The sequence below is a fragment of the Neophocaena asiaeorientalis genome, unplaced genomic scaffold (genome assembly GCF_003031525.2).
Source record: "Neophocaena asiaeorientalis asiaeorientalis breed wild unplaced genomic scaffold, Neophocaena_asiaeorientalis_V1.1 scaffold9, whole genome shotgun sequence".
Lineage (NCBI taxonomy): Eukaryota > Metazoa > Chordata > Mammalia > Artiodactyla > Phocoenidae > Neophocaena > Neophocaena asiaeorientalis.
In genome coordinates, this window is record NW_020171825.1 from 2,490,333 (window position 1) to 2,517,366 (window position 27,034).

The window sequence follows — 27,034 nt, forward strand, 5'->3', positions numbered from 1 at the left end:
GGGTTTTTTAAAATTATATTTTTTGGCCACACCGCACGGCATGTAAGATCTTAGTTCTCCGACCAGGGATGGAACCCACGCCCACTGCGTTGGAAGCACGGAGTCTCAACTACTGGACCCCCAGGGAAGTTCCAGATACCCGGTTTTTAAAACATACTGTGACAAGGCGCATTACATTGAGGCATCAAACTTTTCCCCTGGAGACGTAAATTGTACCCAGATTTTAAAAGCACGCATGTGTCTTCAAAAATTTATTTATCTGTCTGTTTTAGCCCAAATACAGGCTTTAGACAGCTTAAGGAAGAGATAACGAAAAGGTAAATCAGTTACATAATTTATTATTTCTAACTCTCTCCAAGGTACAGCGGTTACTGTGTTCATCACAGTCAGTCAAAGCCTTTACTAAGTGTCTCATACACCATCTTATCGATAAGTTCCAACGAAATTAGGAAGCAGATCTGGGAGGGGGTGGGCAGGGCAAGACTGGGAATGAGACAGGTAACTTTCCAGAATTCAAACAGAACATCAAATAGATTATAAAATAATAATTTGTAACCTGAGTCAGAGATTATTTTGCTATATAAGCCACGATACAAAAGCAATCTTACAGGTTCTGCCATTTGGAATAACAGCAAAAGTTTATGTTCTATGAAATACAAGGTATTATGATGAAATCCAAATTTTAACAGTTGTATAAAAGTAAAAAATGTCTTTTTTGCTCTACCTTTCACCATCACAAAAGATGTTGTACTTTAATTTTTATAACACACTCAAATTTAGGGGAAAAAACCCCAAATGATGTATCAGAAGATGAAGATGTTGGTGATATGTACAAAATTAGGAGGAAAAAAAACAAGGCACAGGGATACGGAAACCAAGAGAAGCTGGGCTTCTTTCCGCTGACCATTCTAAAAATTAACAGAAATCCTCGCGTGTCAATTCTGGATCACAAAATAGCAAGAACAAAATGGGGAAGATGGGAAGGTCTAGCTCATTCTTCCCAGCAATTTTCACAGATGGGGAATTAAATGAGGCTACTTGGATCCTTAGAAAACCCGAAGCTAGGAAGATGCCAGCACTAAATGCAAAATGACAGCTTTGTCACACGGGGCAAGTCCTAGCCCACAGAGATGAAAAGGAGAGCCTCTGCTGCGGTGCTAAACCAAACCACAGCCGCTGTCCTGGGTCTGACACTTTTCCACCATCAGCAGCTCCCATTGTGGGTTACTGAGGGAACAAATGTCATCATTTTAGATGCTGTGCTTCCTCCGGCCTTCAGGCCTGGCGGCTTCTCACAGCAATGTGTCCTCCACACTTAGTCCTAGGCCAGCCACCCAGTAAACGCTGAACAACGGCTGTGTTGTTTTCTGCATTAACGATTGCTTAATTTAAATGATAGAAGATCAATATCAATTTCAACTGCATAAGGCCCACTCAACACAGTGTGCCTGTTTATTACAGCCACATAAATTGCTGTAAGTAGCCTGGTGGGGTTTCTTTTCTTTAAATAAACTTAGTTTGTTTATTTATTTTTGGCTGTGTTGGGTCTTCGTGGTGGTGCGCGGGCTTCTCACTGCGGTGGCTTCTCGCGTTGCGGAGCACGGCTCTAGTTGCACGGGCTTCAGTAGCTGTGGCACTCAGGCTCAGTAGTTGTGGCTCGCAGGCTCTAGAGCACAGGCTCAGTAGTTGCGGCGCACGGGCCTAGCTGCTCCGCGGCATGTGGGATCTTCCCGGACCAGGGCTCGAACCCGTGTCCCTTACACTGGCAGGCGGATTCTTAACCACTGCACTGGTGGGGTTTCTTAATCAGACATAAAACCGACCCCAAGAGGTATTGTGTGATTGTTCAACTAAAGGAATGCAGTTTTGTTACCATCCTCAGTCTCTTGCCTGGTCTCTGGCTGCAGTGAGGGACAATTTGGGATGAACTGGAGAAGAGAGCTTGTCTCTTAACTTGACCTCACAGTGGAGAGAGGGGAGGATGGTCTGGTGCTGACGCACAATGAGAAGGGAGGGAAAAAGCAAGTGTTCCCTTTCCTTACTTCTCTCCTAGACCCTCCTTTATCTTTCCTTCGACAACATGGTCTAAATGCAAGGCAGACTCCCTTCTGTCCTGCTTGCCAATCACACACACACACACACACACACACACACACACACACACACACACACACTCTCTCTCTCTCTCTCACACACTTTTGCGCGCCTTATTTTTCCAAACACCTCTTGAATTCTGATCTCACAGGCTTTGAAAAGGCAGCACGGAAAACCTAATAGCAGTTTTATGAATAAATGGTTCCACCTCCCCGCTTCCAAAGTGACAGAAACAGGAGCACAGACCGGACGAGCTCAGCTGCTCTGGGCCTCAAGAGCCTGCTTTAGTCTTAATTAAAATGACGTTTGTTTTCCAAGTTTTGATTACCAAATTGTTACATGTTAAAATTGCAGGAGATACATTTAATAGTACGTGGATTAGTGGATGCTGAAACGCAATCACGGGGTAAAAAAAGAAAGTATGGCCCCAGTGCTTGACACCACAGGGCAGGAGATGCCTAGACAAGGAAGACGTCCGGCTTTATATTTGACATCACTGTTAAACAGGCTGGGGTGGTGTGGTGTGGTGGGGGAGAGATCCAGCCACACCTACAAAGGAAAAGAGAACAGACTGAGACATCAATTCTCAATGAGAGAGTACAAGTATTTTGAGACTCCACTAGGAGCTGTTTAAAATCAAAATATTTTTGAGGATTTGAAGCGGTCTGTGCCTTTTTTTTCCCTCCAGAATGCCGTAACTTACATTGTCTCCCATGTTTATAGAACGGATCCGAACGTGCTAATATTACCCCTGAGCTTGAAAATTAAAAATCTCTCCCAGATGCAAATAGTGCCCGGTTCACTAAGAATTTTTCTATTCTCACTGGTACTTTGATCACAGTTAGCTATTCAGTAAATATTAACGCGTGATTGCACATCTGGCTATAAACGGAGTAAAATATGTGTGCTCCTTAGTGAAACAAAATCCATGTACATAGATGTACGCACAGAACAGCACATCTTTGAAGGGTACGGAAAGGGAGTGAATATTTATAGAACATACTTTTGCACAAGGCTCCATCCATAAGCTATTTACCTCTCAGAGCAAGGCGAGAGGATTCCTGTTAGGAGAGAAATCTGAGACTTGGAGAGGCTCAATAATTTGTCCCAGGCCCTCAGCTAGAATGTGGCAGAACTAGGACTGAAATCAGGTTTGTCCCACTTCAAAGTCCAGACTCTTTTCACACACGTTCTCCTTAGCATGCAATTCAAGCGGCAAAATTTTAAAAGAAGAGAGAAACCAGTTGTCATTAATAAAGTATAAGTTAACCCTTGAACTTGTGATCATGTGAAAGGGGTCTACTGAAGCTCACGTTTGCATATATGATTTTTAAAAAGTTAATGGGCTTAATGTAAAGAGGGTTTTGTAAGTAAATATGAAAAAGAGAAACACTCCTAAAGAAAATTATGCAAAGAATAACAGGTAATTGGTGAAGAAAAAAATGCCAATGGCTAACAAGAGAATGTCCACGCTCAGGAGTAACTTGCACTACAAATGCAAATTTAATCAAATACCATTTCTACCCATTAAATACGCACCTAGATATGCAGTGCATGTCTGTATTTCATAAACCCAGACGTGGCAAGGGTGCCAGGAAGTGGACACTGCCCTACGCTACTGGTGCATGTATGAATGTATGAATTGGCACAACGTTTCTGGAGACCAATTAGGGAATAATTATCTAAAGCCTAAAAAGTATCCATATACATACTCTTTCATCCCGTAATTTGACTTCTGATGAATCATTTGAGAGTGTGGGAAAATGTGTTTGGGAGGTGGGAAGATGGGTGATTTCTTCTCTTCTTCTGCCTTTCTATATCATCCAAATTACCTTCAACGATCACTCAGAATTCTCATGATGAAAAAAGGAAAAGTAAAAAAATTTGTGTCTATTTATTCAGGTTCATCTTCCCCACCACCGTTTCAAATAAATATGATTTTCTAATGAAATTCTCATTTCTATACTCCCTGTCCCCTGCCACTCTGTTATATGAGAAAAACAATAAAGGCATTAGTTGACTTAGGATCAACTCCACTGTCAATTCATAAGACTCAACCTTAAAATGAGAGAGAATAATCACTCAAAACAACAACCGTCGTTTGTGAGATGAATTATTTTTCTCCCAAGAATCCTAAACGGTGGGAAAAATCTCTCCATTTGACAGATGAGAAAAGTGGGATTCAGACCATAGCTGCCCAGGGCTGGGACTCAAACCCTGCTCTTCAAACCCATTTATTCATTCAACAACATCACTGTGTCGCTCTGCTGGGTTCTGGGAATACAATGATGGGAGACCAATCATGGCGCCTGCTTCATGGAGCATATGGTCTAGTGAGAAAGACAGGAAACAAAACCTTCCCAAGAAAGGTAAAGAAGTACCTGAGACAAAGGAAACAAGGGGGAGTCCCAGAAGACTCTGAGTGCCAGGATAGAGAGATGTGACCCAGTTACAGGTGGGGTAGATGCAGCAGGAAGCCTTCCCTGAAGGTGACATTGTGCTGAAATCTGAAGAGAGGTGAGAAGAAGCTTTGAAGACACGCAGTAAAAACACCTGTCCAGGTCACTTAACATTAGGGGAGACCAACGTGACAGCAGAACAAGGTTGGTGGGTCAGGAAGGGGCCAGACCCTAAAGAGGCCACGTTAAGACACTTCATCGTTATCCTGAGAACACTGGGAAGAATTTTAAATATGGGGCTGATACGATCAGATTTGCACTTTGAAAGGATTACGCTGGCAGTGTGAGAACAGAAAGAGGGAGTCAGAATAGACACAGGTTATCTGCTGCAGTCGTCCAGGCAAGAGAAGATGGTGTTTTGGACCAGGAGGCAGAAGCAGAGTTGGGGAAAATTAGGTGGAATCAAGAAAAATGTAACATGGACTTCCCTGGTGGTACAGCGGTTAAGAATCCGCCTGCCAATGCAGGGGACACGGGTTCGAGCCCTGGTCCGGGAAGATCCCACATGCTGCGGAGCAACAAAGCCCGTGTGCCACAACTACTGAGCCTGCGCTCTAGAGCCCGCACGCCTAGAGCCCGTGCTCTGCAACAAGAGAAGCCACCGCAGTGAGAAGCCCGCGCACCGCGATGAAGAGTAGCCCCCGCTCGCCACAACTAGAGAGAGCCCGCGTGCAACAACGAAGACCAAACGCAGACAAAAATAAATAAATAAATAAAATAATTTTTTTTTAAAAAAAGAAAGAAAGAAAAGAAAAATGTAACAGGTAAAATCCAGTGGGATTTACCGATGGGCTAGATGTGGTGGCCGAGAAGGAGACAATAACCAGAATGATGACACTGAGATTTCTGCCGTAGGCATCTGGATGGATGCTGCTGCCAATGAGAGACAGGGAGTACTGGAAGAGGGCCAGGACAGAGGGCTTCTAGACACTCTCATTTTAAGAGGTGCCCTTGGATTTCATGCAGAAGAAACAGTATGAAAATGGTGGGACACGCTCATCCAAAGCTCAGAGGAGCCTGGGCGGGAGATGTCACATTTAGAGGCTCCATGGAGCACTGTGCCTCCATGAGCACAAGACGGCCTCGTGGAGTCCAGAGCATGAAATGCGTCAGCACTGATGACGCGTCTACCTTAGAACGGCCGACGGGAGCAGACAAGGACAGAAGGAACGTAAGGAGAGAGTCATGTCACGGTAGTCACAGGAAGACAGTGTTTCCAGAAGGAAGAACATCAAGAGCTGTTGAAAGATCAAACAAGATGAGAGCTAGAGTATCTGCCGGTCAGTGGACCTGGAGAGGGGCCTGAAAGTCTAGTGGACGGTGAGGAGACAGGAAGGATGAACAGCTTTTCCAAGAAGCTTGGCTGTGAAGGAAGAGCCCAGAGAATGGGTGTGTGGAGGAGGGGGAAGAATCAAATAAAGGTACTGTTGGGGCTTCCCTGGTGGCGCAGTGGTTGAGAGTCCACCTGCCGGTGCAGGGGACGCGTGTCCGTGCCCCGATCCGGGAGGATCCCACGTGCCGCGGAGTGGCTGGGCCCGTGAGCCATGGCCGCTGGGCCTGCGCGTCTGGAGCCTGTGGTCCGCAACGGGAGAGGCCACAACGGTGAGAGGCCCGCATACCGCAAAAAAATAAATAAATAAAATAATAAAAGTACTATTGATTTGCTTGTCTTCCACAGGAAGGACCTGGGGGTGCTTAAAAAGGGGAGGGGTTGGGACTTCCCTGGCGGTCCAGTGGTTAAGAATTTGTACTTCACTGCAGAGAGCAGGGGTTCAATCCCTGGTCAGGGAACTAGGATCCCGCATGCCACGTGCTGTGGCCAAAAAAAAAAAGGGCGGAGGGAGGTGTTGAGAGTATGAGTAAGAAGATAACCAATATCCTAAGACACCTGGGATGGTGCGGAAAGATAGCTCTAAAACATAGGGCACTGGAGACAGAAAGAAGAGCCTTTCCAGCGGCGGCAGGGAGGGAGCAGAAAGGCTAACGGTAGGTGTACGGCACTTTATACTTCTGCACTGGGAAGATAAGACAGTTCCTCTTTGACACCATCCGTCTACCCCTGTAAAACCTGAGGGCTGGAGGATGTGGGCGAGTGGAGAAGGGTCGACACAGTTGTGTTTGTGTGCGAGAGGATTAACCGAAGAACTCTAGAGGGGTTTCCTGTAGCTACTGAGCGTCCACTCGTGAGCCTGCCAGCCCGTGCTCTGTCGGCCTCCAAGCCTGCCTCAGGGGAAGCACCTCTGAGGTCTTCCACCATTGCCAATTCTGCCACGGAATCTACCTAAGCATCTGCAAGGCACCCAGGACCAAACAGATGCTTGCTGGCAACGTAGCAGCCAATTTTATGAATTGGTTTAAGACACCTCTCTCCTGCTTTTGGCATTTCTGTGGAATTCATCAAATACAGGCAGCAACTTGAGCCAACCGCGCATGTGGCTTTTAAACCATGAAGGCCTGGGAACGTCACACCGGCCTGATCAGCCTGTCTAGTACAGTTCTACGGCGACAACGCTCCAAGGCATCGGTTACGTCACAGCCAAACTGGCCTGGGTGAGAAAGCGGGGCCCACGGGACCCTCCCCATTACCAGTCAGATTGGTATGTGCAGAGCTGAGGGGAAAGGCCTTGCGTGCTAAGGACTTAAACCACTAAAAAAGGATGAGCTGGAGGGGGCAGGAAGCAAAATAGGGCTGCTGCTCGACTAAAGGAAGTTCGTCTAGGTCATCCTAGACAAATCACTTCTTCGTTCAACCCAGGCAGAACAGAAACAAGCTCCAGATGACTTAAAAAGGCAACAAAAGCACCATAAACTTTCTTCTCCCGCCAACGGGTCTCTGGAGGGTCACAGCTATAATCATCCATCTCTAACCTCACCCCCGCAACTCCTTCAACCAAGCCACACGTTCCTGTTCTTACTCAAATCATGCTGCCGGTCTCCAGAGCACGGCTACAGATCCACATTACCTGACTATCGAGGGATTTGGTTAAAACGAACGGGCTTCTAGAAATGCCACACCTAGTCAGGAGGACTCACGGAATCAAGGAACTTCCCCTGCTGGGATCTGAAGGCCTAGAAGTAAGAGTTTGCTCAAGCTGTCATAACAAAGTACCACAGACTGGGTGGCTTAAACAACAGAAATCGATTTCCTCCCAGCTCTGGAGGCTGAAGGTGTCCCAGGTTTGGTTTCTCCTGAGGCCTCTCTCATTGACTTGCAGACGACCGCCTTCTGGCTGTGTCCTCACAAGGTCTCCTCTCTGTGCACACAGGCTCTCATGTCCCCTGGGTATCTCCCAGTTTCCTCTTCTTAAAATGATACTGTTCAGACTGGACTAGGGCCCACTCCCCCAGCCCCATTTTAACTTCATCACCTCTCTCAAGGCCCTGTCTTCAAGGACCGTCACATTCTGAGGTGCTGGGCGTCACAGCTTCAACATACACATTTTCGGGGGACACAATTCAGCTCATGACACCTATCTTCCACAATTTAGTTTCAACACAGCTTTTCAGCCCCATCTTCCCCTGCTTGCCTACATTTCAGTCAGCCTCCCTATTTTCCTTTGATACCCTGTTAAATGTTACCTTCCCCTTTTGGAGTGTGTTTTCTGCACTGACATACTCTTCGAGAAGAAAGGCTTTAATGCCTAGGCATCAAAGGCAAAGCAAGATGGATCGCTGTCCCCGAAGCCTTTATGTTCTTTTCCTAAACATCTTTTTCCCCTATTATTTGGTGAGTGACAATTCAGTTGGATTTTGTAGGCAACTAAAATATCTGAGGTATTTTGGAAAGGGTCTTATTAAAAGAGAGTCACTTACATGACATCGGGCAGGGGGACAGCGAAGAGTCCATTTCCTGAGCACCTACTGTGTGCCAGGCATTGGACAGGTGCTTTATATACTCTCATTTAATATTCACAACAACATGGTTGTTTTACACACGAAGGAAGCCAAGCTCAGAGAGCTTATTGAAGTTGCCCAAGGTCAAACGTCTGGGATTCCACTTCAAGTCCATCTGACTCCACACCTGTGCTTTTTCTGCAACATAATATGCTGCTCCTCTAAAAAGACTCAACAAAAGTTCATCTTTCTTCTTCTTATTTCGAAGTCAAAACTGCACACAGCAGAACTATTTCATCATCAACTGTAAGATATATAGGAACCAGGTAAAATATGATACAAAAAACTATCCAGTGTCTAGAACTCATTGCAACAAACGAATTTTTCTGCAGGCTGGCTCCTACAAGAAATGACTTTACTTTGAATTTTTGTTCAAAGTAATAGTTCAAAGAATTTTTGTTCAAAGTAATAGTTCGTTTGAATGTAATTTTTCATATTGATCTTAATTACTTTATTAATTTTATATATGGGTATAGTTATAAGATATGTTAAGTGTGGCTTTTTTTTTTAAAACCTATTAATTTTTAGAGATTTCTAGTTCTGGTCAAAATAGAGTAACAGGGACTAGATTTATCTTCCTACATGAAACAACAACAAAAGAAGGAAGAAAGGAAGAAAGAAAGAAAGAAAGAAAGAAAAGAAAAGGAAAGACACATGACAGATCTGAAGATCTGTGACACCAATGAGAAACAGTGATCCCTGAGAGACAGGAAACTAAAATCATGACCTCTATGACTACACCAGCCTCTGCCCTGAGCAAGTTTTCCGGCTATGGTGCAGAGAGAAAGAACATAGGCAGAACCTGGCAAAATCCATGAGCTGAACAGACGGGGCTGAGAGTGCAGGGGAGCAAGGTAGATAGAGTTCACAGGAAAGTAGAAGGCATTTAGGAGAGTACAGAGGGTTACCCTTGAGTAGGCAACAGAGTACTGATCAACGTGTGCTTGTGAGGAAAGTAGCCAAGATGGGACAAAAAATTAACAAACAAAACACAGAGGATTAGAGGTTACAGGCCTGGTGCTCACACAGGGCCAGGAATACTACCTATTCTCACCAGCCAGATGGGAAGACCTCATGACTCATGCGCACTGGGTAGAGTACTGAAGGGCCATCCCTTAGGAGTAGGGAATAATTCACCCCAGAATGCACACTACACCAGCCCTACCCTAACAAGTCTTAAAAGCCAGATCTGAAAGGACTGAATTGTTTCCAAATAACTTACATGCATCCCCCCCACAAACTCAATAACATTTACAGGAATACAAAACTACCCAGCACTCAACAAGGTAAAATTCACAATATCTTACATCCAATTAAAAGAAAAAATCACCAGGCATACAAAGCAGGAAAACATGACCCATAATTAGACAAAAAAACCCCAAAATAAAACAAAAAAGCAACGCCCCCCCCCAAAAAAAAACAATCAAATGGGACCTAGAATTGACACAGATGTTAGAATTAGTACAAAGGATATGAAGACAGTTATAACTGTATTCTCTATGTTCAAAAGGTTGAGATATGGAAGATTTTAAGGAGACCTAAACTAAATTTCTGGAGATGAAAACTACAGAGTGTGATACAAACATACACACACACACGCGCACACACACACACACACACACACACACACACACACACACACACACACACTGGATGAGATTAACAGCAAATGAAACACTGCAGAAGAAATACTACTGAACTTGAAGAACTAGCAATAGAAACCATCCAAAATCAAACACAGAAAGAAAAATTACCAAAAAATTAACAGCATTAGAGAACTACAGAGTAACTTTAGGCAGCCTAATATGCATGTAATTGGAGTCCTGAAGGAGAGGAGGTGGCAGGGGAGGGGGAAAGAAACGGAAAAATATTAGAAGAAATAATGGCTAGAAGTTTTCAAAATTTAACAAAAACTATAAACCCACAGATCCAAGAATCTCAGCAAACTCCAAGCATAAGAAACATGAAGAAAACTGCATGGAAGCGTATCACAATCAAATTATCAAAAACAATGATATAGAAAAAAATCTTAAAACTCAGCCAGAGCAGAGAGAGACATTATATATAAAGTAACAAAGATAAAGATGACAGCAGATTTCTTGCCAGAAACAATGTGAGAATGCAATGGCGCAAGATTTTTAACAGACTCAAAACATCTTAGAATTTTACACCAGGCAAAAAACATCTTTCAAAAAGGAAGGCAAAATAAAAACATTTCCAAACATGAAAGCTCAGAGAATTCACCACCAGCAGAACCACATAATAAGCTACGTTAAAGGAAGGCCTCTCCGAGCAGGAAGAAAGTGATATCAGATGGAAATCTGTGTCTACACAAAGGAATGAGGAACACCAAAATGGCAACTGTATGGTTAATATATGTTTTAAGAATTTTTTATTATTTAAATCTCTGTAGGAGATAACTGACTGGTAATCAGATGTACTTCAATTTAAAAAAGCTAACTGACTGGCAAACAAAAATAACAACAATGTAATGTGGGGTTCATAACTTATGTTAAAAAAACAATAACAACAATAGCAAAAAGGTCAAAAAGTGGAAAAATGGAAATAAGGTTTATACTGTATGTGAAGAGGAATAATATCACTTGAAGGCAGGCTGTGTTAAGTTGAAGATGGACATTATAAACCTCAAAGCAACCACTCAAGTTACAAATCAAAGAGCTATAGCTAATAAACCAACAAGGAAAGTAACATGAAATCATCAAAATATTCAATTAATCAAAAGGCAGACAGGAAAAAGGAACAAAGACGGATAAGACAAATAGAAAACAAACAGCAAGATGACCAATTTAACTTTTTTGTTTGTTTTCCTATAAAAAGATTTTTTATTTTACTTTTTAATTTTTAAATTAATTTTTATTGGAGTATAGTTGATTAACAATGTTGTGTTAGTTTCTGCTGTACAGCAAAGTGAATCAGTAATACATATACATATACATATATACACTCTTTTTTTAGATTATTTTCCCATATAGGTCATTACTTAGTATTGACTCGAGTTCCCTGTGCTATATAGTAGGTTCTTATTAGTTATCTATTTTATATATAGTAGTAAGATGACCAGTTTTAATGATACCAATAATCATATTAAATGTAAACGATCTAAACATTCCCAATTAAAAAGGATTGCCAGATTTGATCAAAAGGCAAGACCCAACTCTATGCTGACTACAAGAATCAGACTGCAAATATAAAGACATAAATTGGTTAAAAGGAAAGGGATGGAAAAAGGCATATCCTGCTAACATTAATAATTTTTTCAAAAACTGAAATGGTTAAATTAGTATCAAAGTAGACATCAGAAGAATATCACGTGTATTTATTTCACAAATACACTTTATACACCTGTGTTTAGTCTTCCCTATTTTCATAACTTCTTATGACAAAGGAGTCAATTAATTAAGAGGATATAAAAATCTGAAGTATTTATATACTTAATAACAGAACTTCAAAGTACATGAAGCAAAAACTGATCAAACTGCAAGGGGAAACAGACAAATCCACAATTATGGTTGGAGATTTTAATACCTCTCACTCAATAACTAACAGGACATATAGACAGAATTCACTAAGGATACAGATGATTTGAACAGCACTATCAACCAACATGATCTAACTGCCATAGATGGAATGATCCGTCCCGCCCACAGAATGGGCACTCAAGTACACATAAAACATATACCAAAATAAACCATATTCTGGGCCATTAAAGAGATATCAGTAAATTAGTTAAAAGTCCTCATGTCATACAAACTATATTCTCCAGCAACCACAGAATTAAATTAAAACTCAAAAACAGAAAGAACTGGAAAAATCCTTTTATTTGGAAACAAAATAACATACTTCTAAATAACACATGAGTCAAAGGAGAAACCAAGGGGAAATTAGAAAGTATTTTAAACTGAAAGTGAAAACACAATAAACTAAAATTTGTGGGATGCTACTAAAAACCTTTTAATTTAAAAATAATCTATCGGTATAGAATTCATCTATATGCAAGCTAGAAAATTAGAAAATTCACAAAGGCAAAATTTTAAAAATTGTCCACCACCAAGAGATCATGGTTAACACTTTAATGAAGTTGTTCTCAGAATCACATTCACCCTAAGAGCTTGTTAAAACATATACTATGGGGGGGCTCTGCTCCCGGACTTCCTCATCTGGGTGAGGACCTGAGACTCTGCACTGCTCAGGTGATGCTGATGCTGCTTGCTGACCTGGGGAGTGTGCTTTAAGACCCACTGCCTTCACGTATATCCCTTCCACATTTTTTTTTGAAGAGCGATGTGCGTGGATATAAACATACATACACTTTTTAAAAAACCCAAATGAGATATTGTTTATAACCTACTTTTTGCTTTTTAGTCAATGATTTCTATCTTTCTATTCTGTAAACTTTTCTTCTCACCAAATAATCACACTCTATTCAAATTCCTTCATGTGAATAAAGAATGTCCTTACTGTGATCTGTCAAAACTAACCTCCAATCCAGGACCATGCTTCATATCCGAGTATGTCCATTAAGTCTCTCTTAACCTAGCCTCATCCCCTACACCACCACCACCACCCCCCGTTAACAAAAACAAAACAACAACAAAAAATTGACTGCTGAAGGAATGCTTGAATAAAATTTGAACTGAAAAATTGAGGGTATGTTTTTATTCATTTACAAGGAAAGCTCTAAATAAAAAGGAATTAAAGATCTGTAAACCAAAGTATGAAATGCAATGTATAAAGAGGGCCATCTTTATGCATTAGCGCATTAACTTCATTCAGGCAGTATCTGATATCCCAGATGTATGCACAGGAAAGTTTTGGAATAAAACTAGAACTTAATATTATAATGCAATGCCTGGGGCTTCAGGGGGCCTTTGCCTCCAGGGAAATTTTAACCTTTGGGAACCTTTATTTTTTAAGAAGGGCTCAGCAGCAGACCTCAGGCATGGTACTTATAACACATCAATTACTCGGTTTTAACTAATTTAAAATCATGTGTTTAATTTGCATTAGTTTTGAAAATTTCAGTTCAAAGGATTTCACGTGGGTATTCTGGTGACTTAATTGGATTATCCCCCCTTTAATCTATAGTTTGCTTCTTCTGGTTTTTGTTTGTTTGTTTTTTATATCATCTTTTAACATTTTTTTAAATTTATTTATTTTTGGCTGCATTGGGTCTTTGTTGCTGCACGCGGACTTTCTCTAGTTGCGGGGAGTGGAGGCTACTCTTCGTTGCGGTGCGCGGGCTTCTCATTGCAGTGGCTTCTCTTGTTGTGGAGCACGGGCTCTAGGGCACGCAGGATTCCGTAGTTGTGGCACACGGGCTCAGTAGTTGTGGCTTGCGGGCTCTAGAGCGCAGGCTCAGTAGTTATGGCGCACGGGCTTAGTTGCTCCGCAGCATGTGGGATCCTCCCGGACCAGGGCTCAAACCCGTGTCCCCTGCATTGGCAGGCAGATTCTCAACCATTGCACCACCAGGGAAGTCCCGCTCCTTCTGTTTTAATTTTCTTTTTTTCTCCCGTCTAAAACCCTCTAATTTAAAAGAACACACAGATGCTTAAAACTACTGAAAACAAACGTACAGCTTAGTGAATTATTAAATGGTAAACACCCTTGTATCCATTAACCAAGTCAAGAAACAGAACTCTGTCAGCCATCTTATCCTAAAACCAGCCCCCTCCCTCTAAAAGTAACCACTACCTAGATTTTTACAGTAACCACGTACATTTCTTGATGTTTTATTTCACAAAGTGGTGCATCTTTTAGTCTTCCTTATTTTCAAAAATGTTACGTCCTTCAAGTACCTTTTCACCTATAGTTTCTTCCTCCATCCCTCTCTTTTCCTTATAGTTTACCTGAGTAATTTCTGAGTCTGGATTTTGCAGACTGCACACTCATGGTGCCATTCAACATGTTCTTCTATCCTCCTTACTGAGTACAATTTGGCAGCTGGATCCAACTGGTCCCTTTGGCAAGGCCATACATGGTATGCTGGGAGGAACACACTTAAGTTTTTTGTTTTCTGGTATTTGTTTCTTAATATCATGACTGTGATACCTTTCTATTACTGTGAAAACTGTTTCCTAACCTTCTGAGAAGAAAGTATGGTTCATGGTAGCTTTCCTACCTTCCCAGAGCTTCCTCTGCTATTAATTTTGGGCAGTGTTAAAAAACATGGTGGCTTGCTTTCCGAGATTTCCTGCCTCTGTTTCCCTCCCCTTCTCTGTTATTCCTCTCTATTGTCCTTCCCTTGCTCAATTTCACTCCCATTCTCCATAGTTTCTCCTAAGTGGCGGCCTGTCCCGGAAGGTCAGTTACTGCTCACTGGAGCTGGATTGTTCCAGCACCGTCAGGCCTCTCAGCTTCCACTGTTCTTCTCAAACTGTCCCCCTGGGATTTCTAGTGGCTCTCTGGGGGTTCTCTTCTCCATTCCATCAGATGCCCTGCTGCTCCCCTCTGTTTCCTCCCGTACAGACTCTGATAGCAGACCTTGTGTCTGGCTGACGTTTTATCTCCGACTGCTTGTACTCTGGGATCTGGGGCTTACACTCTGACACCTAGTTTTACCATAAATGTTGTCCACGGGTTTTTGATGTTGTTAAGTAGCTGTTTTTATGTGGGTCTTGGGTTTGGGAAGATCCAAAAACTATGATTCCACTTCTACCTTCTCAAGACTATCCATTTTAGAAACCTATTTCCAGGTATTTTTTTAAACCAAATTGTTTTAAGATGTAGCCTTCATTAGTCACATACGGTGGAGCCAACAGGTTAGGAGACAGCTGCCATTGAAAAGATGGTTTGTTACGTATGGTTCCCAGGAGGAGGGGGGCATGCCACACCATGCAGGGCCATGTGGGGAAGCACCAGGGTCCGCCAGGAGGCAGAAAGGGTGAGGACAACGCATGGGAAGGAGGCTTTACTGTGGTTTCCATGGGAAAAGACAAGGTAAGTCAGGGTAAGCAGCTTAGGATTGGCTAGCTTGAGTCATCTTAGTGGGCTCTGGGTGTAGGGCCGTCTCTAGGTGTCTGACACCGGCCCTGGGATGATTAAGGCAGAGGAATTTTGTCTCCTGCAGCGTAAGAGCGAGACAGAAGAGGTGGTTCAGAGTATGGCCTCTGGACTGGTTCATTTCCATATGGGAGGTATGCTGGCAGGGGAACCATTTGCTATGTCTAAGAACTGGCTAGTCCTGGGAAGGGCAGTCTCTCCTCAGTCAACAAGGCCGCAAATGCTGAAGCATCAAGAACACAGAAAACAAGAAAATGTTGAAGGAAAAGATCAGTGGTTCTCAGGGGCTCAGAGGGGAGAGAGGTGGAGTGAGGATTTTCAGGGCAGTGAAACTACTCTTGTTGGTATTGTAATGGTGGATATATGTCATTATACGTTTGTCAAAACTTATAGAATGTACAACACAAAGAAGGAACCCTAATTTGAACTTGGAACTGTAATGATAATGTAGTAATACTAGCTCATCGATTGTAACACAGCATCACAATAATGTATGACGTTAATAATAGGGGCTCTGTGCATGGGGAGACAGCATAGGGGACCTCTCTTCTCTCTTTACTTTCTGCTCATTTTTTCTGTAAACCTAAAGCTGCTCTAAAAACCGAAGTCTATTAATTAAAAAACAAATTGACAACAAACGAAACCCCATATAGCTTCCTTCCAGCTTAAGAAATAGAATATTACCCATAGCTGTATTTTTCCAGCGAGCTGCCTTTCCCCGGACTCTCTGAGACCTGCCCTGTCACCGCAGCCACTGTCAGGCCGAACCATGGGGCTGCTCTGTGTGGTGACCGGGCGGCTCCACCACCCCACCTCTGCTGGCTTCCCAAACTTTCCTCTGTCCTTGGGTCTGCAGTGCTCTTCACCCTTCACACCTGGCATGTTCCACAAAGAGCCCCTCCTGTTCTCAGATGGCCACAGGCCCCCAGGAAGAAGCAAAGTCAGAAGCCTGCAACTAAGCATAGACGAAGGAGGCCTGTCTGACCCCAGAGGGGCTGGGAAACCACCAGTTAGTGATGTCTGTCATCCCAGGTAGGGGTAGGTTCTATGACCTCAAGGCCCCTAGAAAGCATGCTTGCTGCTGTGGACTGAATTGTGTCCCTCCAATTCCTGTGTTGAAGCCTTGACCCCCAGTGTGACTGTGTCTAGAGACAGGGTCTTCAGAAGGTAATTAAGGCTTAATGATGTCATATGGGTGGGGCCCTGAGCTAACAGGACCGCAGCCTTATAAGAAGAGAAAGAGATCGATCTCTCTCTCTGCTCTTTGAGACACAGTGAGAAGGTGGCCGTCTACAAGCCAGAAGAAGAATCCTCACCAGAATTTGGTCATGCTGATACCCTGATCTTGGACTCCAATACTGAAAGAAATGAAACATCTGTTGTTCAAGCCACCTACTCTATGGTATTTTGCTATGGCAGCCTAAGCTAAGACACCTGCCAAGGGTAAAACTTTTTTCCTGGAGTAAAGAAGATTATAAAATGAATGAAAAGATGCCAGTTTTCTTCCTGAGCTTTACCAGTATTTTTTTTTAATTTATTTATTTTATTTATTTTTGGCTGCGTTGGGTCTTCGTTGCTGCACGTGGGCTTTCTCTAGCTGCGGCGAGCGGGGGCTACTCTTCGTAGCTGCGTGTGCGCTTCTCATTGCCGTGGCTTCTCTTGTTGCAGAGCACGGGCTCTAGGCGCGTGGGCTTCAGTAGTCGTGGCACATAGGCTCAGCAGTTGTGGCTCGCAGGCTCTAGGGCGCAGGCTCAGTAGTTGTGGCGCACCAGCTTAGTTGCTCCGTGGCATGTGGGATCTTCCCGGACTACAGCTCGAACCCGTGTCCCCTGCATTGGCAGGCGGATTCTTAACCACTGCGCCACCAGGGAAGTCCCTTTACCAGTATTTATTTATACAAAACCAGAACTGTTTATCAGATCACTGAGCATTGTAGCTTTCATGAAATACTGGCAGGCCAGCCTCACTGCTTTCCGAACCAGAATGCAAGAATAAAATACAGCAGATAGCTGACTGACCGCTATGCCGGGAAGCCTGCTGGGGTCAACACTGTAAAGTATCTGAATTAATCCTCATGATAACCTTGTAAAATAGTCATTTATTAATCCCAATTTTTTCAGATAAAGTACAAAATCAAAGAAGTTCAGAATCTACCCAGTTGCCAAATGACAAAGCAAATGTTTAAACAGAGATTTACAGGCCATAACACAGAGCTGTTCCCGCTCTCCCCAATAGGTCCACGAGATAAATCTTACATATACAACCATCTCTGCTGGCCAGCTGTGCGCAGCTCTTTGAGATGGGGAGATGTGAGGAAAGGCAGCCCAGTGAAGCAGAGAGAACTTGCATCGCCTGAGACGGGTGTGTGTGTGACTCATGGTAATAAACCTGGTTATGCAGTTCATACTGAGTTTGCTCACTGTAAAACATGGATGATAAAGTACCTACCTCGGAGAAATGTTATAAAGCAGAGACTGGTAAACAAAGGCCTATGGGCCAAATCCAGCCTACGACCTGTTTTGCTACCGCGCAAAGAGCAAAGACGGGATTTTAAGTGGTTGGGGAAAAGAAAAAATCAAAAGTAGCCATATATTTCACGACGTGTGAAAACTCTACGAAATTCAAACGTCCATGCCCATAACTAAAGTTTTACCAGAACCTAACCACAATCATTCATTTACATTATCTATGGCTGCCTTGCACTGAAGTGGCAGAGCTGGGCAGTTGCAACAGAGACGGTATGGGTTGCAAAGCCTAACATGTTTACTCTCTGGCTCTTTCTGCCAACCCCTGATGTGAAGAACGAACGATGTGAAGTTAAGTTTATCGCAGAGTCCATGGAACACAGCAGAAGCCCAAGAACAGTGAGCTCTCTGCATCCACCCCAATGGCAACCCAACATCTCTCTGGCCTTTTACCAGCCTTCAGACTCTAGGTACCCATTAGCTGGCATATTAAGTAAAGGGTCTTGATTCGTAAGATCAATAATAGCGTCTCTGCCATGGGAAGGCAAATCAATGGAAAAAAAAAAACGATTAAAAGACTTCTCTACTTCTGTAGGGCAATCCCACGGGGCAGCTGCCTGGACTCAAGGACAACACGTGCCCGACTTGCATGTAAACACAGCAATCAACTCTATTAATTGACAAGCCATGGGACAAGTCTAATTGAGGGTAGAGCACAATTGATTACTTACTAATTATCACTAGTTTATTTCCAATCTTGAGAAACACATCTTAGACCAGGGAAAGCGCTCATTCTCCCCTTAGGCTTTTTCAAACCCTTACTATGAAGAATGCTCTGACGTGGGCTATTTACGTGATAGAAGTGATGAGAAAGGGGTGAAAGACTGAGCTGCAGTGCGAGTTGCCTGAACGTACCATCCAGGGACAAAGGTCCACAACCTTGCACGCTGGGGACCTTGGGGCAACAACTAGCTTCCTGTGTATTACGTAGAGATAAATGGGCAAAACCAGTTGTGACAGCCCATGTCTGGGCATTTTGAGAGTAACCATGCTTCCTGCTGGTTTGTCACATATGTGAGCAGCCTCCCAAAAGAAGCCTGGCAGAGGTGATAATCACAACAGTAGTATTAAAAATAATAACGACAACACGTCATTGCAGCATTATTCACAACAAGCAAGGGGGAAGCAACCTAAATGTCCATCAACAGATGAGTGGGTAAGCAAAATGTGGTCTATCCACACAATGCAGTATTATTCAGCCTTTCTTGGACTTCCCTGGTGGCGCAGTGGTTAAGAATCTGCCTGCCAATGCAGGGGACATGGGCTCGAGCTCTGGTCCTGGAAGATCCCACATGCCACGGAGCAACCTAAGCCCGTGCGCCACAACTACTCGGCCTGCGCTCTAGAGCCCGCGAGCCACAACTACTGAAGCCCTCACACCTAGAGCCCGTGCTCTGCAACAAGAGAAGCCACCACAATGAGAAGCCCGCACACCACAACGAAGGGTAGCCCCCGCTCGCCACAACTAGAGGAAGCCGGAGCCTGGCAACCAAGAGCCAATGCAGCCAAAAATAAATATTAAAAGAAAAAAATACATTCTGACACATGCTCCAACATGGATGGACGTTGAGGACATTACACTAAGTGAAATAAGCCAGACCAAAAACAACAAATAATGTATGATGCCACTTATACGAGGTATCCAAAGTGGTCGAACTCATAGAAACAGAAAGTAGAATGGTAGCTACCAGGGGCTGGGGAAGAGGAAAGGAAGCTGTTGTTTAATGGGTATGGAGTTTCAGTTTTACATGATGAAAATGTTCTAGAGACCTTCTGCACAACAGTGAATACACCACCGTACTACTGTAGACTTACTTGAAAATGGTTAAGGTGATAAATTTCATGTTATCTGTGTTTGACCACAAAAAACTGTAATGTGAAAATGATGATGAGAGTTTCCATAACTAATACTTTCTGAACACTACATACATAGTTCCCAGACCCCGGGCTACATGCTGACAGATACCATGTTTGATCGTTTCAAAAACCCCACGAGATGGGCACCGTCGTCCCCATTTTACCTTCAGGCAAAGTGAGGCACTGGAAGGCCAGCAACCTGCCCCAGTCACCCCGCTGCTAAGAGGCAAAGCAGGGGTTTGGGGGCTGGCAGTCCGACCCACCACTATGATACAACAGCCAGCTAGGAAGTCAGCACTGACAGAATCTGGGAAGGAGACAAAAACCCTATGATGTAAATCTTTTTTTTTTTTTTTTTTGATGTAAATCTTAAATCTTCAAGCAACTTTATCTGAGAGCAGAGGGGAAATGCAGCTAGTGTTTACTAGTCTCACACGTGAGTGGCTCTCCCTCAGTTCATCCAATCAAGACTCGTCCTACGCTCTTCCAAGACAGATTCCATCAGCCAGCCTCTGGGTGCTTTCTGGTCATTATTTCTGTTCCTGTGTGCTTTTAGTTCACTGCATTTTGGGGGTAAACTTTTATTGAAGATATGTGTGTGTGTGTGTGCGTGTGTACACACATTACAAGTGTACGTGTTACAAGTGTATGGCTCACTGAATTTTTACAAACTGATTGCACCCACAGAACAAGCACTGAGATCAAGAAAAAGAACATGGCCAGGACCCCAGAAGCCCTCCTTGTACCCATTTGTACCATCTCATCTAATACCACAGATCACTTTTGTTAAAACAACCTATTTTGAAAATTACATGAAATTAGCTTTCAGGTTGCGACGCGAAATCGACATAGAGCAAAATATAGAGACACGGTCAGAGCAGGATGGTGACCAAGAGCATTTAGAAAGATCCGAACTTGAATCCTGGATCTATCACTGCTCAGCTGTCTGCCTTGTTGAAAAGGACTTACTCTTTAAGCCTTAGCTTCCTTATCAGAAAAAGGAGGTATAATGGGCTAGAATAAAGGAACCGGAATAAACGAAACAGTGTACATAAACCTATTATGATGCCTTGAACAGAGCTATTACTTCCTAGAGCATGTGTTGGCAAACTACAGCTTCCTATTTTATAAATAAAGTTTTACTGGAACAAATCCATGCCGATTCATTTACACTACAAGGGTAGAACTGAATGCTGGAGTAGAGACTCTCTGGCATGAAAAGTCTATTCTAATATTCACTATCTGGCCCTTAACTAAAGTTTGCTGATCCCTGCTTTAGACTATGGGCCATGTTTGCTGTTGTGTCCACAGGAACTAGAGCAGCCTGGTGCATGGTGAGCACTCAGGTGGTGGCCTTTATTTGCAACAATTATCTCTTTCTTTTAGTTATCATTAATGGGTTTAGGGAATTTTTCAATTGAACACATTCCTAAACAATATCATAAGGAAACGGTGAAATCACAAAAATGAAGCCTGGTAAAACTTGAAACAAGTCAGCCCTGGAGGTACCCTGAAAGATTAATAGGTCTGTAAACGCTCGCAAAAGAGAGGCACCCAAGGTCAACACAAAAGGCACTGAACTTGAGGTCAGAAGAATGGGGTTAGAATCCTAGCTCTGCCATTAGCTAACTGGTTGACCCAGATGCGGAACGATTCTCAGTCTTGGTACCCTCAACCACTGCTAATTTACGGTTGAGAAAAGAAACTCCAGCAGGATCGGAACGGGACAAGACTGGAGTCAGGAAAGCTGTCGGGACCCTGACTCATGCAGGCAGCGTTGCTAGACATAATGAGAGAACAAATCTTCAAGTGTCTTGAGAATCATTATTTTAACATAAAACAAGTTTATGAAACAATGGTCCACTGACCTGGCTACACTGATAATTATTTGTTTCCTTGTCAGCCTTCCTAAGTAGTCTCGTCTAATGACTGGAAACAGTAACTGTTACTTGCTAGCTGTCCCTTCACATCAGGTGTCTTCTGCCGTATGAAGTGTGATGCAGGACGCGGCGCTGGCACAAAATAATCGTTCGATACATAAATGAATGTGGAATTAGATGTGGCCCTTCTGCGGTCGTCTGCCACATCAGAAAGAGGACAGGGAGTCAGGGCAGCTTCGAGCTGACATAAGCACTAGAAAACGGCAAAGAGGGCTTAGAGGTTAGATGTATGTCTCGAAAACATGATTTGTGCACGTCTTCAGGTGCAGGCTCAGTTCCCGCCAGCCATTCCCAGACTCTGCATCAGTCCCAGCCAGCACCATCTCCAGCCCTATACCATGAACCCCGAACAGCTCTCCTGACTCTCGTCCGATTCCAATCTGGCTACAGTTGTCTTTCTAAGCCATAAATCAGACCATATCACACTCCCTTTATTTTTTATTCATTTCATTATTTATTTATTTATGGCCGTGCCTCGTACGCGGCTTGTGGGAGTTTAGCTCCCAAACCAGGGCTTGAACCCAAGTCCACGGCAGCGAAAGCCCATGTTCTAACCACTGGGCCGCCAGGGAATTCCCCCCACGCTCCCTTTAAAATGCATTACCAGCTTCCTAAACACATTAGCTCGGTGCAGAACTGTGCTGTCCCGTACAAGGGCCGCTAGCTACACGTGACCACTGAGCACCTGAGATACAGCTGGTCTGGCTGTTGAGTGTCACATACATATCAGATTCAAAGACTTAGCAGGAAAAAAGTGTAAAATCTGTTATTCGTAGGTTTTCAGACTGATTACATGTTGAAATGATAATGATTTTAGATGTGTTAAATCGAATTAAACAGGCTATTAAATTAATTTCACTTTTTAAAAACTTTTTGAACATAACTGCTAGAAAACTTGAAATTAAGTGAGTGGTTCATCTTCCGTTTCTACTAGATAGCAATGGGGCAGAAAGCCCTTCCGTATAGACCTGGCTCTGGTTCTCTCTCTCACCTCCATCAGCAGAGCCCTGCTCCCTCACCTCTAAACTTCAGCCTTCTCTGCAGGTTTCTGAATAGCCCACTTGTAGTCTGGTCTTTGGGCATCTGGTGCCCCCTCTCCCTGGAACATTCTATCAGGTCAACTCCTCCTGGCCTCATAGGACTCTGTTTCACAGTATCTGTGAAGGATTTCCTGAACACAAATGCTGTTTGTTGCTCCCACTGCCCAACGCCCCCGGGCTCCAGTGGACCACCTGCCACATGTCCTGAACTGGCCACTGACTCAGTCTGATGCCCCACCTGGATTATACATTCTCTCCATCTCACTCCTGTTGGATCCCCAGTGCAGGGGCCAGCAAAAGTTCCAGGCACTCAGTGTGCACGGAACAGAAATGCAGTCCATGGACTTACACCCTAACAGGGTGTCTCATAAGAGGTAGACTAGGATACAGCCTTAAGAAAGTGCCATCGGCCAAAAGAGAAAAAAGAACGGTGCTCTATGTTCTAAATGTGGGGTTCAAATCAGTGAAACCTTTTTAAAGAACAACATGACATATTTAGCAAACTTTAAGATGCTCAAACCCACGGATGATGCAACTTCCGTGCCTGTGGATCTGAACTACTGAGAGAAACCCTTGATCATGAATGCAAACATGAACGTACCAGTACGTTCACTGGAGCACCATTTGTAAAAGCACATGATTCAGTACAACCTAAGTATCCCACACTTTACAGCCAGGGTTGTAAGTTATGGCACATCCATTCAGCAGAACAGCATGAAACTGAAAAGGAAGGAAGCGGATTCTATGTGCCGAAGAGGAAAGATGTCCAGGATATGTGAACGGTGTGTGGGTGGAGTACAGGGCATTGTGTATTGTTTCCTCACATTATCGTTTCTCAAAAATATGTGTCTGTTGAAACACAACATTGTTAACTATACCCTAATATAAAATAAAATAATAAAATAAATGCAACTAACACAACATTGTTAATCAACTATACCCCAGTATAAAAAAAAATTACGTGTTTGTGTACACATATACACAGACTCTTATCAGAAGGATACACAAGACACTGGTGATGGAGGTTCTCAGAGGGAGAGGTGGAGGGAGATGGTGAGGGGGGACAGCCTGCACTGTGTATTCTCTTTGAACTTGCTAATCATATGCACACATTACTTTCAAAAACAGATTAACAAGGGCTTTCTGGGTACCTTTTCTGTTGTACATTTCCGCATGGCCAAGGAAGGTCCCAATTATTTCCCTCCCCCAAGTCGAACAGACAGTAAAACAGCAACATCCCATGGACGTCACCTACCGTGATCTTCTTGTGGTCGGGAAACTCGAGGCCAAAATAATCTCCTTCCACGAGGTTCAGGTGGCTGCACACCGCATCCAGCAGCACTTTCCCCGGGGCTCTTTGCTGGGAACAGAAACAGCGGGAGTTACGCCCTCTGAGACAGGCAGCTAGGGACGCACACCGCGGCTCCCACTACAGGAAGCCTCTTCATGCCCGAGTCTGTAACCGCTCGCCACCAAGCACCGCCACTACACCCTGGTCACCGGCCCCGTGCCCACCACCAATTCCCTTCTCATGCTGCCCTCACACTTAGGTGCTGACCTCTGCCATCTTCTCCCTACCCCAAGGCCAGGCACTACCCCCCTTAAAAATAACAGGCAAATGCCATATGATATCGCTTATATGTGGAATCTAAAATATGCGACAAATGAACTTATCTGTGAAACAGACTCACAGACATAGAGAGCAAACCTGTGGTTGCTGGGGGGAGGGGGGTGGAGGAGTGATGGATTGGGAGTTTGGGATTAGCAGATAGAGACTCATACATAGAATGGATAACGACAAGGTCCTACTGCATCGCACAGGGAACCATATTCAGTACCCTGTGATCAATCACAGTGGAAAAGAATATGAAAAAGAATGTATATATATGTACAACTGAATCTCTTTGCTTTACAGCAGAAATCAACACACCACTGTAAATACTTAATAAATTACAAAATAATAGACTTTATTTTTTAGAGCAGTTTTTGGTTTACAGAAAATTGAGCAGGAAGTACGTGGGGAGAGTTCTCACGCACCTCTCCCCACCACACCCAGTGCCCCACTAACTAACATCTTGGGTTAGTATGGTACATTTGTTACAATTGTTCAGCCAATACTGATACATCGTGACCATCCAAAGTCCATAGTTTACACTGGGATTCACTCTTTGTGCTGTATCCTTCTGTGGATTTCAACAAATGCATACTACCACAGAGCCCCCATAACCAGATCACACAGGAGAGTTTCACCAGCCTAAACATCCCCTGTGCTCCCTTCGTCCGCGCTCACCACCCCCCAAACTCCTGGCAACCACTGATCGTTTTATTGTCTCTTTAGTTTTGCCTCTTCTAGAATGTCATATAGTTGGAATCGTATAGAATGTTGCCTTTTCAGATTGGCTTATTTCACTTAGCAGTATGCATTTAAGTTTCCTCCATTCTTTTTATTGATGAATAATATACCACTGTGTGGATGGACCACAGTTGGTTTACCCACTCACTTGTTGAAAGACATCTCGGTTGCCCAAGTTTGGGCAATTGTAAATAAAGCTGCTATTAATATTTGTGTGCATTTCTGTAACTTTTCAGCTCACGATCCCATGCCCTTTTTGTGGCAGCTGAAAGCCTGTCCCTGTTCCTCTTGCTTCCCCCTCCACCCCCCGCCAAATGTGGCAGAATGTACGGCTTTCTTCTCTAGACTCTGCATAAACTCTCATCTAGACTTCACAGGAACTGAGGGTAAAGGCCATACGTTATTTATTTTTTTAGGCCATAGGTTATTGATCGCCTTACCCACGATGCCTAAATGCCAACCAGTCTTGTTGAAACGAATGAACAAATGAATACAATTACTCATTCCACTGTATTCTCTGTAGTTAAACATCTACGAGTCTGTCTCCCCAATGAAACTCTGGGCTACCTGTTCACCTTTCTATTCCTATTGGCTAGCGCAGCCCCTGGCACTCCCTCAATGTCTGCTGAAATCAATACTATACATGTATTTTCTATACCCTGAATCTATAAAACCAGTAACTGGAGACAACATAGAACTGGAGACAGCTTAGAATCATATGCCTTGGCTTCTCTTCACTATCTGGTAGATTCCTAACGACCCACTTGCAAAATGGATCCGATTTCACCACACAGATCAAACACTGCAAGAAAAATGTTTCAAGGCAGTGTTGTCTCCAGTTACTGGTTTTATACTTTCACTTCCCCTCTGCTAAGAGCAGAACAATTTAGGAGCCAATCAGTAACCCAGGAGACTAACTGGCAGTAGCAGTCACAGCCTGACAAGTACAATGATGGGCACATCCATTAGGCCACCCAACAGCGTGACCTGAGGGGCCAGCAAAGATGCTTCCGTGTCCAGTGATAAAGCATCTTTCTTTTCTTTTTTTTAAACAGACACCACTTTGTGCTCCCATATTCCTCATGGTTGAAATCCAGAAGATATTCACAGTTATCTGAGGGCATGCGGTAGTCTCCATGGATAATCCCAAACTCACCAGGCTCTAGACTTTGAATGCCTGGTCCAAGGGTCACCAGGAGAGTCGTTTCACTCGCCCTGATGGCAGGACTAACATGTAATGGTGTGTAAACCCCGTCCTTGTCTGTCAAACGTATCCCCCCCACTACCCCAGCACACACACCCCTACGTTTATCCAGTGTTAACAGCTGAACGGATTACTGGTCACCAATCTTATTTCCCACTTCTCTGTCAAAGCAACGCACCCTCAGTCATGCTGAGAGCACTTGGGAATTCACCAGCCAGGCTCACGGGGGGTCTTGAGTTCAATTCCTCACACCTGCCTCCATAGAACTGTATGAATAACTTAGGCATGGCTACTTGTTCGAGGTCCTCTTCTCTGGCCAGTAAAATCTGCAGAGGCTAGCTAGTAAGAACATGATAGAAATGGGCCAGGTGCTAAGAAGCTGTGGAAGAATTCCTGTATCATAAGATCTTTTATTTTATTTTATTTTATTTATTTATTTTTGTTTGCGGTACGCAGGCCTCTCACCGCCGTGGCCTCTCCCGCTGCGTAGCACAGGCTCCGGACGCGCAGGCTCAGCGGCCATGGCTCACGGGCCCAGCTGCTCTGCGGCATGTGGGATCTTCCCGGACCGGGGCACGAACCCGCGTCCCCCGCATCGGCAGGCGGACTCTCAACCACTGCGCCACCAGGGAAGCCCCATCATAA

General features: G+C 43.8%; 1 protein-coding gene across 1 annotated transcript in view; it reads right to left on the minus strand.

The window, feature by feature from the left end:
• The window catches only part of FARP1 (FERM, ARH/RhoGEF and pleckstrin domain protein 1), a 291,979-nt gene that overhangs the window by 84,153 nt on the left and 180,792 nt on the right, over positions 1–27,034 (minus strand). Inside the window, exons 3-4 of the mRNA XM_024740029.1 lie at positions 24,088–24,192; positions 2,592–2,643 (exon numbers count right to left, since the gene is read on the minus strand). Of these exons, the coding sequence (XP_024595797.1) occupies positions 2,592–2,643; positions 24,088–24,192 (157 nt within the window). The remainder of the gene's footprint in view (positions 1–2,591; positions 2,644–24,087; positions 24,193–27,034) is intronic.